The sequence below is a fragment of the Ixodes scapularis genome, unplaced genomic scaffold (assembly GCF_016920785.2).
Source record: "Ixodes scapularis isolate PalLabHiFi unplaced genomic scaffold, ASM1692078v2 PGA_scaffold4__175_contigs__length_147842914, whole genome shotgun sequence".
NCBI classification, from domain to species: domain Eukaryota; kingdom Metazoa; phylum Arthropoda; class Arachnida; order Ixodida; family Ixodidae; genus Ixodes; species Ixodes scapularis.
The window spans coordinates 6,020,616-6,035,403 of record NW_024609879.1 but is presented as its reverse complement, the minus strand read 5'-3'; the positions used below and the strand labels follow the sequence as shown (position 1 = coordinate 6,035,403).

General features: G+C 43.1%; 2 protein-coding genes across 2 annotated transcripts in view; both read right to left on the bottom strand.

The window, feature by feature from the left end:
- LOC8032122 (tubulin--tyrosine ligase-like protein 12) overlaps positions 1 to 14,788 on the bottom strand; it is a 122,822-nt gene that overhangs the window by 103,803 nt on the left and 4,231 nt on the right. The window lies entirely within an intron of this gene.
- Positions 13,613 to 14,428, bottom strand: LOC121837655. Its single transcript, XM_042293353.1, has one exon. It carries the CDS (start codon positions 14,426 to 14,428, stop codon positions 13,613 to 13,615), a length of 816 nt encoding a protein of 271 aa, XP_042149287.1.

The following is a 14,788-nucleotide window of genomic DNA, read 5'->3' as shown; positions in this document are numbered from 1 at the left end:
TCAATAAAGTGGGTTCAAAATATCGGTTAATTTCATTTTCGACGATATTTCAAATTTTATATAAAAAATTAAGTGAAAATAAAATAAACTAAACTTATGCCCGTCGATAGCCCATGTATAGGGCTACACCCGCATAGTATTTAATAAGTGACAAATATAATAACTCATGAGTTACAAGGCTCTGAAGATGTCACCGGATTGTCATGTGGGAGCGATTTCGATTACTTCAAGAGAAGATAAAACAAAAAAGGGGGAAATCGCATCAAGCCAATTGAAAGTTAATATGATCGGCAGCAATAATAAACAAATTGAACGAAATAAAAAATGTCCTTTTTGGATAAAGTGGGTTCAAAAAATCGGTTAATTACATTTTCGACGATATTTCAAATTTTACATAAAAAATTCAGTGAAAATAAATGAAACTAAACTGATGCCCGTCGATAGCCCATGTATATGGCTACACCCGCATAGTATTTAATAAGTGACAAATATAATACCTCATGAGTTACAAGGCTCTGAAGATGTCACCGCATTGTCACGTGGGAGCGAATTCGATCACTTCTAGAAAGATACAACAAAAAAGGGGGAAATCGCATCAAGCCATTTGAAAGTTATTATTATCGGCAGCAATAATAAAAGAAATTGAACCAAATAAAAAATGGCCTTTTCAATAAAGTGGGTTCAAAATATCGGTTGATTTCATTTTCGACGATATTTCAAATTTTATATAAAAAATTAAGTGAAAATAAAATAAACTAAACTTATGCCCGTCGATAGCCCATGTATAGGGCTACACCCGCATAGTATTTAATAAGTGACAAATATAATAACTCATGAGTTACAAGGCTTTGTAGTTGTCACGGCATTGTCACATGGGAGCGATTTCGATCACTTCTAGAGAAGATACAACCAAAAAAGGGGGAAATCGCAACAAGCCAATTGAAAGTTATATGATCGGCAGCAATAATAGAAAAATTGAAAGAAATAAAAAATGTTCTTTTTCGATAAAGTGGGTTCAAAATATCGGTTGATTTCATTTTCGACGATATTTCGAATTTTACATAAAAAAAATGAAAGCCGTTTACAACTCCCTGTAACACCGAATTGGAGCGCAGCTCTTGAGGAGGAGGAGGGAAGGGTACTGAGGGTTACCTGTTTTCGGGGCGGGGGGGGGGGGGGGGGTCATGTGACCCCCCAGAAAAATTTTTCCGCTAGCTTTAGCGGAGAATTTTTTCAACTAGATTTAGCGGGGAAATTTTTCCGCTAGGTTTAACGGGAAAATTTTTCCGCTAGACAGCGGGGAATTTTTTCCGCTAAATCTAGCGGGGAAATTTTTCCGCTAGATTTAGCGCGGAACTTTTTCCGCTAGATTTAGCGGGGAAAATTTTCCGCTAGATTTAGGGGGTTAATTTTTCCGCTACATTTAGCGGGGCATTTTTCCCGCTAGATTTAGCGGAGAAATTTTCCCGCTAAATTTAGCGGAGAAATTTTTTCGCTAGATTTAGCGGAGAAATTTTTCCGCTAGATTTAGCGGGAAAATTTTTTCGCTAGATTTAGCGGGGACATTTTCCCGCTAGATTTAGCGGGGAATATTTTCCGCTAGATTTAGCGGGGAAATTTTCCCGTTAAATTTAGCGGGGATTTTTCCCGCTAGATTTTTCCGCTAGATTTAGCGGAGAAATTTTTCCGCTAGATTTAGCGGGGAAATTTTTCCGCTACATTTAGCGGGGAATTTTTCCCGCTAGATTTAGCGGGGAATTCTTTCCGCTAAATCTAGCGGGGAAAATTTTTACGCTAGATTTAGCGGAGAAATTTTTCCGCTAAATCTAGCAGGGAAATTTTTCCGCTAGATTTAGCGGGGAAATTTACCCATAATGCACCGCGCGGTTACGCCGACAGCGACGCCGACGCCGCTCAAGCCGGAAACGGGCCCTCAGAGCTGCGCTCTAAAAATTATCGACAATAAAATAAACTTACGCCCGTCGATAGCCCATGTATAGGGCTACACCCGCATAGTATTTCATAAGTGACAAATATAATAACTAATGACTTACAAGGCTTTGTAGTTGTCACCGCATTGTCACGTGGGATCGATTTCGATCACTTCTAGAGAAGATACAACAAAAAAGGGGGAAATCGCATCAAGCCAATTGAAAGTTAATGTGATCGGCAGCAATAATAAAAAAATTGAACAAAATAAAAAATGTCCTTTTTCGATAAAGTGGGTTCACAAAATCGGTTAATTTCATTTTCGACGATATTTCAAATTTTGTATAAAAAATTCAGTGAAAATAAAATAAACTTATGCCCGTCGATAGCCCATGTATAGGGCTACACACGTATAGTATTTAGTAAGTGACAAATATAATAACTCATGAGTTGCAAGGCTCTGAAGATGACACCGCATTGTCACGTGGGAGCGATTTCGATCACTTCTAGAGAAGATATACAACAAATAAAAGGGGAAATCGCACCAAACCACTTGAAAGTTAATATGATCGGCAGCAATAAGAATAAAATGGAACGAAATAAAAAAATGGCCTTTTTCGATAAAGTGGGTTCAAAATATCGTTTAATTTCATTTTCGACGATATTTCAAATTTTATATAAAACATTCAGTGAAAATAAAATAAACTAAACTTAAGCCCGTCGATAGCCCATGTATAGGGCTACACCCGAATAGTATCTAATAAGTGACAAATATAATAACTCATGAATTACAGGGCTCTGAAGATGTCACCGGATTGTCAAAGTGAAGATGTCTGACATTTTTTACCTCAATAAACAAAAATACAAAAGTACTTACGTTGGACTAAAAAGATACTCAAAATAACAAACAAAAGCACGAAAAATTACTGTGTTTTGTATGCTTCCCGTATTCATACTAGCGTACAGAACTGGGTAGAAAAATCACGGAGTAAAAAACAGATTTTTACCCTACTGCACTCAATAATTTTTTGTAACGCGAAATATATATATATTTTTAATTTTAAAAAGCGGTTTTGTTCTTTCCAGAAATGGGGCAATTACATATATTTTTTCAAAAAAATCGAAAGACCCACCCCGACAAGCGTGTTCGATTTCAAATGAAACCACCCAAAATACGATGGGTTTGGAAGAACAATCGATTGGTCTTTTGATGCTGAAAGCTTAATCAAAGTAATTTTTGTTAAAAGAAAAAATTTTTTTTTGAAGTTGAACTCTCGCACCACAGCCCGGCGTCGCTCTTCGCCGCACAGCACGCCACTGAGGACGATAGCTGAGGTCTAAAGAAAGAACGGAGTTTACTGCCGCTTCCCCTTGTCCTAGGCTCCCTACCTTGTCCGTCTTTTCAGCTCAAGGGAAGAAACGGCGGGCATCGTGTTGATTATCGGAGGTGCCGCCAGTGCGTAGTCATAGCAGGCCCGTTCTGCTCTTTGTATCCGAGGGCGGCTCCTCACACTCCGAAACGCGATGCCTGATCGACGGGCGGCATCAGCTGATGACGTGGCCTTCTCCGAGGCGGCGTGGACTTCTCCATAAATATATCTTACTTCTCCATAAAAAGTAAGATATATTTATGGAAAGGTGGAATATTTTTGCCTACAAACCACACGGTATTTGGATTGCTATGTAATAAGCATCATAAATATTGGCTTGAAGCAATTAAAAAAAAAGGAATATGTAAGAATTGTAGCATTTTTTATAGTTTTGTTACAAACTATCTCGTTGCTGCAGGTGACTGTAAAAATTCTTAATGACAGCCCTGTAGGTATACTGCAGAGAAAAAAAAAGAAAAGGTTTCAGGCCGTACAACTAAATATCATGTAGAAAAACAACTAAATTTGTGCGAAATTGCGTTTTGCCATTTCAAGAGCCGTCGATTCTGCCTTGAGGTTGTCCAAAGAAACATACGAATCATGGTGACTTTTGCAGAAGAGTTTATTGCATTTTTGTTCTTGAAAGTTTAAATAAAATATTTTTGTTCTAAAGAGGGGAAAAAAACATTTTGGAGTTGATCTTTCGCGCCGAAGCCTGGCGTCGTTTCTTGCGCCCCTTGTCTGCACAGCACGCCACCGTCGAGCGTGCCAAAGAGTGCGGCGGTGTCACGGTTTACGCACGCAGGTACACAGCAGGACTTCGAGTTATCGGGTACATCTTGGTAGGAAGAAGCTCTTTTCCACTCTTGTTGCTTGATGGATTTTCCTATTTCGACTGTTTTGCGTGGCGGTGCCCTCCTGTGGTCTTCCACTGTCTTGATATCAGTAGATGCTTAGCGCTGCCGGGTCAGAGCATCCACTTGTAAGCTTGCTGTTTCTTACGTACACATCGCAATCACTCTCTATTGTCAACGCCAGAACACTATTTAAACAGCAACACAAAATCTCAGTGAACGGGCAATCTGAAACGACGAGGCGATGTGGTATGCGGCTACTAATTACAAAACTATTTAGTAACTTATCCCCCCCTTTCCCGTACATGCCGCTTTGCCACGTCCAGCCGGCAACCCAAGCCCCGCTGTCCAACATGAACCTCCGTAAATAGAGTCCCATATCATTTTGTTCAGGGAAATTTCGTCGACAACATTCGTTTTTTTCAGTGTTAATCGTAAAAAAGAAATGTCGTAAATATCGCCAAATGCCAGACAAAACAAAATGTTCGAGAAAAGAAAATAGAAGTAAGCCTACATCGTGAATCGTACCGAGATCCGCTACATATGAGGCACATATCTTACCACTAACGTATACGCTGCCGCTTCGGAAGCTCGCGTTGCAACCGCTGCCTATAATGACGGCGGCAGCGCCCATCTCCACGAACCATATCCGATCCGGCGTGAGCGTCGTTGCAGGGGTGTGTATCGCCTGCGTTAACAATACGCTCCCGCGGGTCGGGGGGCGGTGCACGTATTCCTTGGGCGCCGCCGGCCAGTGTTTGCCCTGCCCAGTGGCGGTTGTTACATGCGTTGCACCCACTCGAAAATCGACAGACAGCTTCGCCATCATCAGCGATGATATCTGTCACGACTCTGCCCACGCCTGCTTTGCACTCAGGAAAGTCACAGATTAGCTCGAGGACCACGCTCCTGTTCACTCGCAAGTGACTTGTGTCAGCGATGGAGCAGCGAGCCATTTTAAAAACAGACATCGACTGCACGAGTTCAGGAAATTGAAATATCCTCTAGCCAGATGGCTGTTTTCTGCGACAGGACATGACAAATACGCGTGCGATGGTGTTGGGGACCTGTAAAACATCAGGCCAGTCTACACAACCTGCGACAGCCAGCAAGCATGGCGATACAAGACGCCCAAGACATTTCAAGTGTATTGTATCAGCGGCTCCAAGAAGTCAAGCTGATTTGCTTAGAAGAAGGCCAACTAATGGAGTTTGGACATCGGAAAAAAGAAGAATGGAGGAACGTGCGCCCCGTGGCTGGAATGCAAAAGAGGCATATATATGGCAAAGTTGCACAGGGGGGCTGAACTTGGAACTGACTGTCTCTCGCACCGCAGAAAGCGCAATGACGGACATATTTTTATAGTGCCCATCACATTGTGTAGGTGTGGTTTCAGTTTTTTTTAAAGGAAGTGAAGTGTTAATGATAGGACCCAACCGAAGTGTTATGTAATATTCCTACGTCGACGGCACCAACCGAGGTTTTGTGCTCGTAATTTGTGTTTCAATTAAAATTGACATGTACTGCAAAGTGGCACAACAGGACTAAACTTGAAACTGACTTTTCCTCCGACCGTACAGAACCCAATACAACGACAATTACTTTATAACTACTGCTTGAACATGCAGAGTGCCGACCGCATTTAGTATTCTGCATTTGTTAGAGAGTGAAGTATTATTTTTTGGTTTTAATGAGATGTGTTCGGTTCTTAACTCGAGAACGCAAGCCGGACTGCTGTGTTTCTTTCTTTCTGGGAAGTTGTGTTTTAGGTCACGCGTATACCGAGCACCGACATTTGAAATAAGCATGAGGGGCGGGCTCGTCACAGAACGGGTGCAGTGCAACAAAAGTACCTATAGATGCCGAGTTTCAGTTACTTGTACCCAGACTTGTAGCGTACGCATTACAAGTAATCAAATTACTTGTAATCGATTACTTTTTCGAGTAATTTTGCAATCAGTTGATTACATTTATTAGGCAGTAATCACAAGAGTAATCTGATTACTTTTTGAAGTAAAAAAGTTACTTGTAACCGTTACTAATTTTCCACGGGAAACCTCCCCCCCCCCCCCCCCCCCCCCCCCCCGCACACACCTTTTTTTTCTGAAATGACAGAAATAAAATTTGCGTCTTTTTCCAACAGAAAAAAAAAAGATTGCGGACGTGTAGGAAACAAGATCAACCAACCTGTAAAATGTCAATTCTTTTTTTTTTTTTAGCTGGGATTGGGATTGGGAGGCCCCAGGAAAGGGCCCCAGTGCATGACAAAGGCCATTCAGGACGAAGTTTGAGGGAGCAGAATGTAGCTTTGTAAGTCCTTCGGTGAAACTATACTTCGTTTCAGCTTCCGTCCGAGCGCAGCCAAAGCTACGTGTGGCCGGAGCCAATCACACGCCGGCATTAGGTCACCCGATCTCGCCTGCACTTTTGTATCACTCCGCTGCGCCGCCGGTCGTCCGCGCCGCCCGCGCTAACTGAGTATTTCGTCTGCTACGGGTGTATCAAAGATATCGTCTGATACAGGTTTAAAAAGGGCCCTTTCACGTTCTGAAACGTAGTCACAGGGGATGTCAGTACGTAGGCTGGCCGCTGGCATCTGTGTCCGAGCTTTCCACCTGTTCGGCATAGTTTTGAGTTGTAAGTACACGTTGCAAGGTTCCCGATGACCCGGCCATTGATGTTTCCTTGTATTGTTTGGATATACCAGAGCTCGAGGCGCAGCCCTTTCCACCAGCTTCTTGGCGTTCAATGTGATCGGCAGGTAAAGGGCTGCCCTGATTTCGCCGCGTATCTGAATTGTAGTGGCCCGGACGCTTTGCTTGTTTACAACGCATTCGCGGTACGACGCGGCCGGAGTCTTCTGCCGAATTCGAAAGTAGACATTCATCACGACCTCTCGCGCCTGACGCCCGAATGTGCCTTTGCGAAAGGGCGTTTTGAAGCGACTCGGTGAGGGAAGCAGCGAAGCACATGATTCGGCGATTACGCGAACGAAATCGCACAGAAAAACCGAACGCTGCAGCCGTGTTGCCAGCGGATATACATGTTTTCACTGAACAACATGCATTTATATATATTAATAGAAACATAAACTTCAAAGATCTGATTCCTTTAGTTGCAAATCATTCCCAGCAGTACACATCTGGAACATTGTGCAGTTTTTACGCACAAAACAGTTATTTTAAACGAAATCACTTTTGTGAACTACTTTGTGGTGCGTAGGAATGCTCTTCTCGAAGTTGCGAACCGTCCCTCAGCCTTTGGCTGCGCTCGGACGGAAGCTGAAACGAAGTTTTATAGCCCCTTCGCGCACACACCCAGAAATACGAAAAAAAAAACAAAAAAAAACAATCCTGCTTACGGTACTTACTCGTAGCCCTAGGAGAGCCAGAACCGAATAATGTCTAAAGCGGATGCAAAATATAACAAAGCCAGTTCAAATACACGTCAAGATCCCATATTTCTCCTACGTGGTCTTTGCGACGAGCAAGGTTTCGAGGTTGGAGGTAGTTAATTGTTATGAGCGCTAAAGTTTTAAGTCTTCACACATAAAGTAATCGGAAAAGTAACGATTACTTCTTAAAGTAATGTCCAGCTACTTTTGCTGTCGAGTAATCAAGTAATATAATCGAATACTTTTTAGCCAAGAGTAATAGTAATTGTAATCGATTCGTTATTTTTAGTAACGTGTACAGACTGCTTGTACCTAGGTACTTTACAACCCTGGCCGTGACCCAGCGTTCCCCCGACCTTACTTCCGTGCCTGTTTCTCTCAACGGGTTCCACTTCCAGCATTGCGTCCCTCTTCTTCCTGACAGGTGTGGCGGAACTACATGCCTTGCTATAAATACCGGCTATTTCTTTAGCCCTGCAACATTCGACCGTAATTTGCAAGGTTAAATGCCCCTTTTGCAGGAGCTTCTCACGAAGCTTCCTACTTGACGTTCCGTTAACAATCTCGTCACTCAGCATTGACTCCGTTAGTTCTCCGGATCCGCAAGTCCTCGCCTTCAGCTGTATGTCAAGGTAGAACTGTTCAAATGGTTCTTCTTCATCTTTTCGCCCCGTCCATTAAATATCGGGAGGCAGTAGTCTTCAAATCTTCTTACAAGGCTGTCGTAATTTGTGGCTTCCTCAGGTGGCACTCCAAATGTATTGAAGACACCAATAGCCTCCTGCCCCGCGATATGCAGAAAAATAGGGGCCTCTTGCTGCTGAGTCCGAGGTTTGATGGGTTCCGTGGCCAATAGAAAGAGCTCCATTCTCTGCCTGAACTTCCTCCAGTTTCCAGCGGCATGGTCCCCCAACCTCAGCGTTTCTGGCGCCGGAAGCCCAGTCATGATGAACGGTGATTATCATCCCATTTCTGACACCATGCATCGTTCTGTTAGGAACTAGAGAGAAAGCAGTCCGTACAACAGGATGGGATTAGATCAACTGCCGTCGTCGTCTTTTTTTTCGTGTTGCTCGTGCATCGTTAATCTTCATAAACACTCGTCATAACCTAAAATCTTCAGCACAACTTTCTTTGTCTATGCAGTCCAAGCTATGGGTGCACAGGTGCTCGAGCCCGTTGAGCGCCAATTAAAATGTCGCATGCGCTTCGTTTCTGAAATGGCAAAACAAGTTGTCCACCAGTACACGCCGGGGAAATTTTGCGTTCATCACGCAGTAGTGATACGTGAGTGCACGCTGGTACGCTGCTCATTGAGATCGAAATAAGCAGGGGTGCCGATTGAACCCAGGATCCCTGGAACCTGGGGGACCTGGGTTCTGCCACGTGAACTTTCGCTTCACGTGCTCCGAGCTGAACTCATTCAGTCACCTATTTGTTTGTTTGTTTTTATTGCTGGTAAGCTTTTTTTCTACGAAAGTTAGTTTTGTTTAATATTTCGTATACATCTTTTTAAGTCCTATGATGTAAAACATTACCCTAAAAAACACACATAAACAGGTAATAAGTGTCATCTTGACTAGGTTTACAACCCTGCCCTGTGTCTAAATTAAGCCTAAATATATAATTATTTACCCAAAGGATTGTTTCTTTGTACATTCCTCCCCTCAGGTTGAGGCTTTGCACTCCGTCCGCATCTACACATTCCCTCACTGCCCGGCCCCGATCCGATAAAGAATACATGGTCTGGTTCTAAAAGAAAAGGAAGAAGATTGTCATCACTGGGGTAAGAGACATCGTTCTTTTGACGGTCGTCAGTACATGGGCCTTTTGATTTGCCTCCGCAATAGTTTCAGGTTATATAGCATCTGCAAATTATTATAATGCTCCAGGCGTGTCTTTCGCTCTTCTCGAAATTTTCGATTCTTGGTTAACTCACGTACTGTACCGGCTGTTGCCTTTCTACGGTGGCGCGGCTCTCCTGAGCGAATGAAGATTATTATTATTATCGATCTTTCTCGAGTGGGTGAGTGCCCTACAGCGTGTCACCGCGCATGGATACTACGCATCGCTAATGAACTTCGTATTCTGAACTCTCAAACTCCGTGCAAATATAGATCTAGCGGTTCAGATCATATGCCAAAGTTTTGGAACACCGCCGTTGTCTTATTGAAAACTTATAGGTAATTTCCTTAAACTTTCAATGGAATAATAGGTCCCCGGTAGCTGACGATACAGTTGACGGCTGTCGGGTCTACTCCCCAAATGGGTCCCAGACCCTCCGTCGAAATCAGTGGGGGTCTGAGACCCCGAAATCCCCCTGACTGATCTTAAAGGGCCCCCTAAAAAAAAAAGAAAGAAAAAACATTTTTTTTATCAATCTGGCTGGAACACGCGTGTAAATTTTTAAAGAGCGATATTGACGGCGAGAGATTTATTTGAAATGCTGCTCGCCAAGTCCATGACGTCACGGAATGGTCATTCGCTCAACGAGATGGTGATTCGGTCTTCCCCCTCAACGTGAAGGCGAAGGCGATCCACCTCTTCTCAACGCGCCCGGAATGCCGACAGAGAAAACAAGCGGAAAAGAGGGGACTACCGACTCAATCGAGTCTCGCGCCGTCAATATTGCTCTGAAATTCTTTTTTTTTTTTCGCGTAAAATTAATTTTTTTGACAGGTGTGCCCCAACGAAACTCTTTGAATTTATTTTTCAGGGTCCCTTTAAGCAGTGTTATAGTTTTCCCAAATATTCGAGTAACGGTGCCGTTGAAACAGCGGCGGATCCAGAACTCCGTCTTGGGGGAGGGGGGATCTGGGGGGGGGGGGGGGGGGGGGGGGGGAGAATCTAAAGTAAGATAAGCAGGACTCCGATTGCGCCTTTTTGGTTTAGTCGCCGCAGAAGCAGGCTGCGCCGACGGCCCCTAGATGTGCGCCGCTGCGCCGACCTATTGGCTCCGAGCTGTGCCTTGAAACCGCCGCCGCGGATTTCAGTCTCGGTTAATAATAATAATAATAATAATATTTTTATTACATGACAAGAAAAAAGGTACAGAATCAGGCCTGCCAAAGCCACATCGGGCTTGTCTGGCAGCGCCTGGCAGTCAGTGAAACGAAACTGCACAAATATAATCAGCAAAAAATGAAACACAAACAAAACATAACATCCGTTAAACAGTATTAAAAACTAATACTTCCTAAGGCTTTTTTAAGCTTGTATTTTGTTTTTATATTATGAATTTCAGAAGGAAGTTTGTTGAAAATTGCTGGCACGTAATACTTACGAATTCGTTTTCCAAATTTTGTTGAGCATCGAGGTATACAATAAGGGTATTTGGGTCTAAGATAACGCGACGGAATGTACGGGGTTTTAAATTCGGTAGCCCAATAGTGCCTATGAACAATAGTTTCTATCAGAAGCGAGCTGAAGTTAGGAAAACCCAATATTTTAAATACATCGACATCATTCTCTAGACACAGGTCATATGAAATATTTTTTAACAGAGAACGTAAAAGGCAGTTAATTCTATCTTGCCAGCGAAGAGCACAATGACCGTAAACAGTCACACCATACCGAAGCACGCTATATACAAGGGCATGAACAACAACTTTCCGTGCCGAAAGGGGCATAAAATATCGGATATTATACAATATACAACATACTGCACGAAGTTTCTTACAAATATGCAAAAGATGAGAATTCCACGCTAGGTCGCTGTCAAAAAACACGCCAAGGTATTTCACAGAAGATGAATATTTTACAGGTATACAATCACAATGCAAACAATCTGTCGTATGCAACAATAAAGGATAAGTTAGAGAAACTTTCTTTAGAGGGTTGTGGAAACAAATGAGTTGAGTTTTAGAAGCATTAATTAAAATTAAATTAGCTGCAAACCAGTCCATAGCTTTAATAGCTGCAGACTGTAAAATAGAGATAACTTCTAAAGAGGTGGACGCTTTGGCTAACAGGACAGTATCATCGGCATACTGAAATAAAGAAATTGGCACAACTTTATACAGGTCATTAACGTAAATATTAAATAAAAGCGGACTTAAGATTGAACCCTGTGGGACACCAGCTTTGATAAGAGAAAAGTCGCTTTGAAACTGTCCAACAGATACACACTGACGCCTATCTCGCAGAAAGTTTTCCAACAGGCGTAGGAAAGAACCCCGGAAACCTAACATTGAAAGCTTTGTCAGTAAAATACGGTGGCAAACCCCATCAAATGCCTTGCTAACGTCCAAAAAAAAGCGCACAGGCCACTTGATTGTGCTCAAAAGATGAATTAGCCTCATCAGAAAAATCTTCCAGGAGCATTTGGGTACCTCGACCTTGTAAAAATCCGTACTGATAGGGTGAGAGAATATTGTGTTTATCTAAAAAGCTTGTCATTACTCCCCACAGATGTTTTTCTAATATCTTAGCAAGACAAGGTAAGATCGAAATTGGACGGTAATTTTCTACATTATTTCGCGCTCCACCCTTGAACAACGGAATGACCAGCGCCGTTTTCATCTTTAACGGGATGATGCCATTAGAGATCACATTATTCAAGAGAGAGAGCAAAACCGTTTTAATTATTTCGTAATTTCTGCGCAAATCATTAACTGAGATGCCGTCGATCCCAGGGGATTTGTTGGGTTTCAGACTAAAAAGCAGCGATTTAAGATCGTTTTCAGTAAGAAAAGGTAGGTAAGCCGAGCCCAATACACTGTCCTGTATGTACAATAGTCTGGATGCTGCCTCTCGACCCCTGATACTTCAGAAAAAAACTTGTTGAAATCTTCGACTGCAGTCTGCCTATCAGTAGTAAAGTTTGAGAGAGCAGAACTATCTTTATTAGTAACAGATGTCTTTGCACCACTAAGACTATTAACAAGCGACCAAGTTTTCTTGATGTCAAAACGAGCGTCTCTAAATTTATTTCTAAAGTACTTTCGTTTAGCTAGACGAATCATAGCATTCACCTTGTTCCTAGATTGCTTGAAGTTCAACCGCAGCGAAACACAACCGGGAGATCGCTTTGACTGGGCCCAGAGCAAGTCTTTTTCTTTTATTGCTACGAGAATCTCGGACGACATCCATTTCTGGTCTTGGTTCCGCTGCTTAATTTTTACCATACGAGTAGCCGCCCGTTTAAAAAGATTCACCTGAGCTACAAACTGCTCGTAAATATCACCTGGAGACACAGCTAGTAAAAAAGAATTCCAGTCATGCTCCGCTATAAGTTTATCAAAGAGCCTAGGCTCAACAATTGAAAATTCTTTCTCCGAGATGATAGTAGTCGACGTTTGCGGTTGTGTTAACGAGCAACAAACAAAATAATGATCGGCAAGTTTAGTTTCTATGATCGCCGATTGTACGATAAAGTTCTGTGCTCGAACATTTATATGGTCGATACTGGATATCACCAGCTGTCCAGATAAGAATTCTTCACGCGTGGCTTTGTTGATTGTGGTTTTGATTCCCCATTTAGACAAGACGTCCAGATAGTCTGCAACCATAGTCATTGTAGGCCGAAGAATATTAATGTTTATATCGCCATTTATACATATTAGATCATCACATGACAGGGAAGACAAAGCTGAGTCAAGCTCAACCAAAAACAGCCGCCCGTTGCAACATGGGGGACGATAAATTGAAAAGAGAACATGCGATAACGAAGGGGCGCTTACGCGCAACACAACCACTTCCGCTTGGTTGAAAGGAAAAAAAAGCTCTGTCACAGACCAGATATCTTTGACAAACACAGCCACACCCCCTCCTCTTCCCATTGGACGGGTGTAAGAGAACAGCCGATAGCCTGGTATCGTGTATTTAGACAAACAATCCGAACCAACATTAATCTCAGTCAGTACAAAAACATAAAAAAAAGTACAAAAAGGGGATATTAAAGCAAGAAAATGATCCCAGTGTTTGCGTATACTACGAATGTTCACATGGGTAATACGGAACCCATTACTTCTAGAATCTGTAAAAAAACTGTTAACTTCCGTAAAGGAAGCACAAGTGCGAAAATCACAATCCATGCCTTAATTCCGTCGGGATCCGACGACGTCTCAGTTTATCAGACCAAGATCGAATTCGCAACCTATTCTAACAGAGGGGGCTTGTTCTTGCCGCTTTGCAAATATCTTCCCATTTCGGACCCAGACGAACTTGAAGTTCTTTTCCTTTCCCCTTGTACGGGCCTTCCAAAACAAGTTTCGGTTTATCTGGGTTAGGTTCTCGTTGAAGTAAAGCTCAGGTAAGTCCTTACTTTGCGCGAGCGCGCGCAGCCTGCCACGTGCCCTCATCCATGTCTCTCGCACCGCCGCAGAAGAAAACCTAACTAAAACCGGGGCAATCTTGTCCTTTTTACCGGGAAGTCTGTGTACCGCAAGAACATGCAAGGTCTGGAAAGATGCGATTTCCAGCTTTGCCGCAAGATCGCAGACGTATTGTTGGAGATCTTCACCAACACTCTCCGGAATTCCATGGACCTCTAGATTAGGTAACCGGTTGTACTGCTCAGCCTCATTCAGGTCCAACTGCAGCCGGCCGATATGTGCAGCATGCTCAGATATTGTGTTTTTCAGCTCGGTCACCTCCGTCCTGAGGTCTTTTGTTTCCCTCTTATTTGTAGTCAACTCGGCAAGTAACTCGTCATATTGGCGAGAGGTAAATTCAACAGAGCTTTTCAACTCCTCCACAGTTACTTTTAACTCTGCGAATGTAGTCTTCAAGGTCAGCAGATCATCTACCTTTGCTGGAAGTGGAAGCAGACTGTCCACTTTGTCTCTAAGAGAGAGTAGCTGGTCCAGTTTTTCATTCACAGTAGAAAAATCTGCCGAAAAACTTGCATCCTCCGGCTCTTGGTAGTCCGCACTCGACATTGACGCGGCCACTCCCCCCCCAGCCCTACATGTTCGACAGCGCCACTTTCTACGCTTTTTTGATCCCATACCCGAAAACGTAGCCTCCGCCACACCCGAACAAGTGTTACCTATATGGTAAGGGAGCAAACATTCTGAACACGTCAGAAAACGACCATCGTCGGGCATTGACTGCAAGCACGCTAAGCACTCCTTTTCGGACATCATAAGCCGTGCATTCGCAAAAAAAGAAAGAAATGCCAACAGTTGCAGCCGGTGGCAGATGTACAGGAATATACGGAAACGTAGAGCAAAATTAACGCTCACCTGTACAAAGAAGAATACAGTGTCATTCACTGCACTACAGTTCGCCACCGACTG

Coding starts and splice junctions, on each gene's coding strand:
- LOC121837655 (XM_042293353.1), bottom strand. CDS start 14,428: ATGTCGAGTGCGGACTACCAAGAGCCGGAGGATGCAAGTTTTTCGGCA.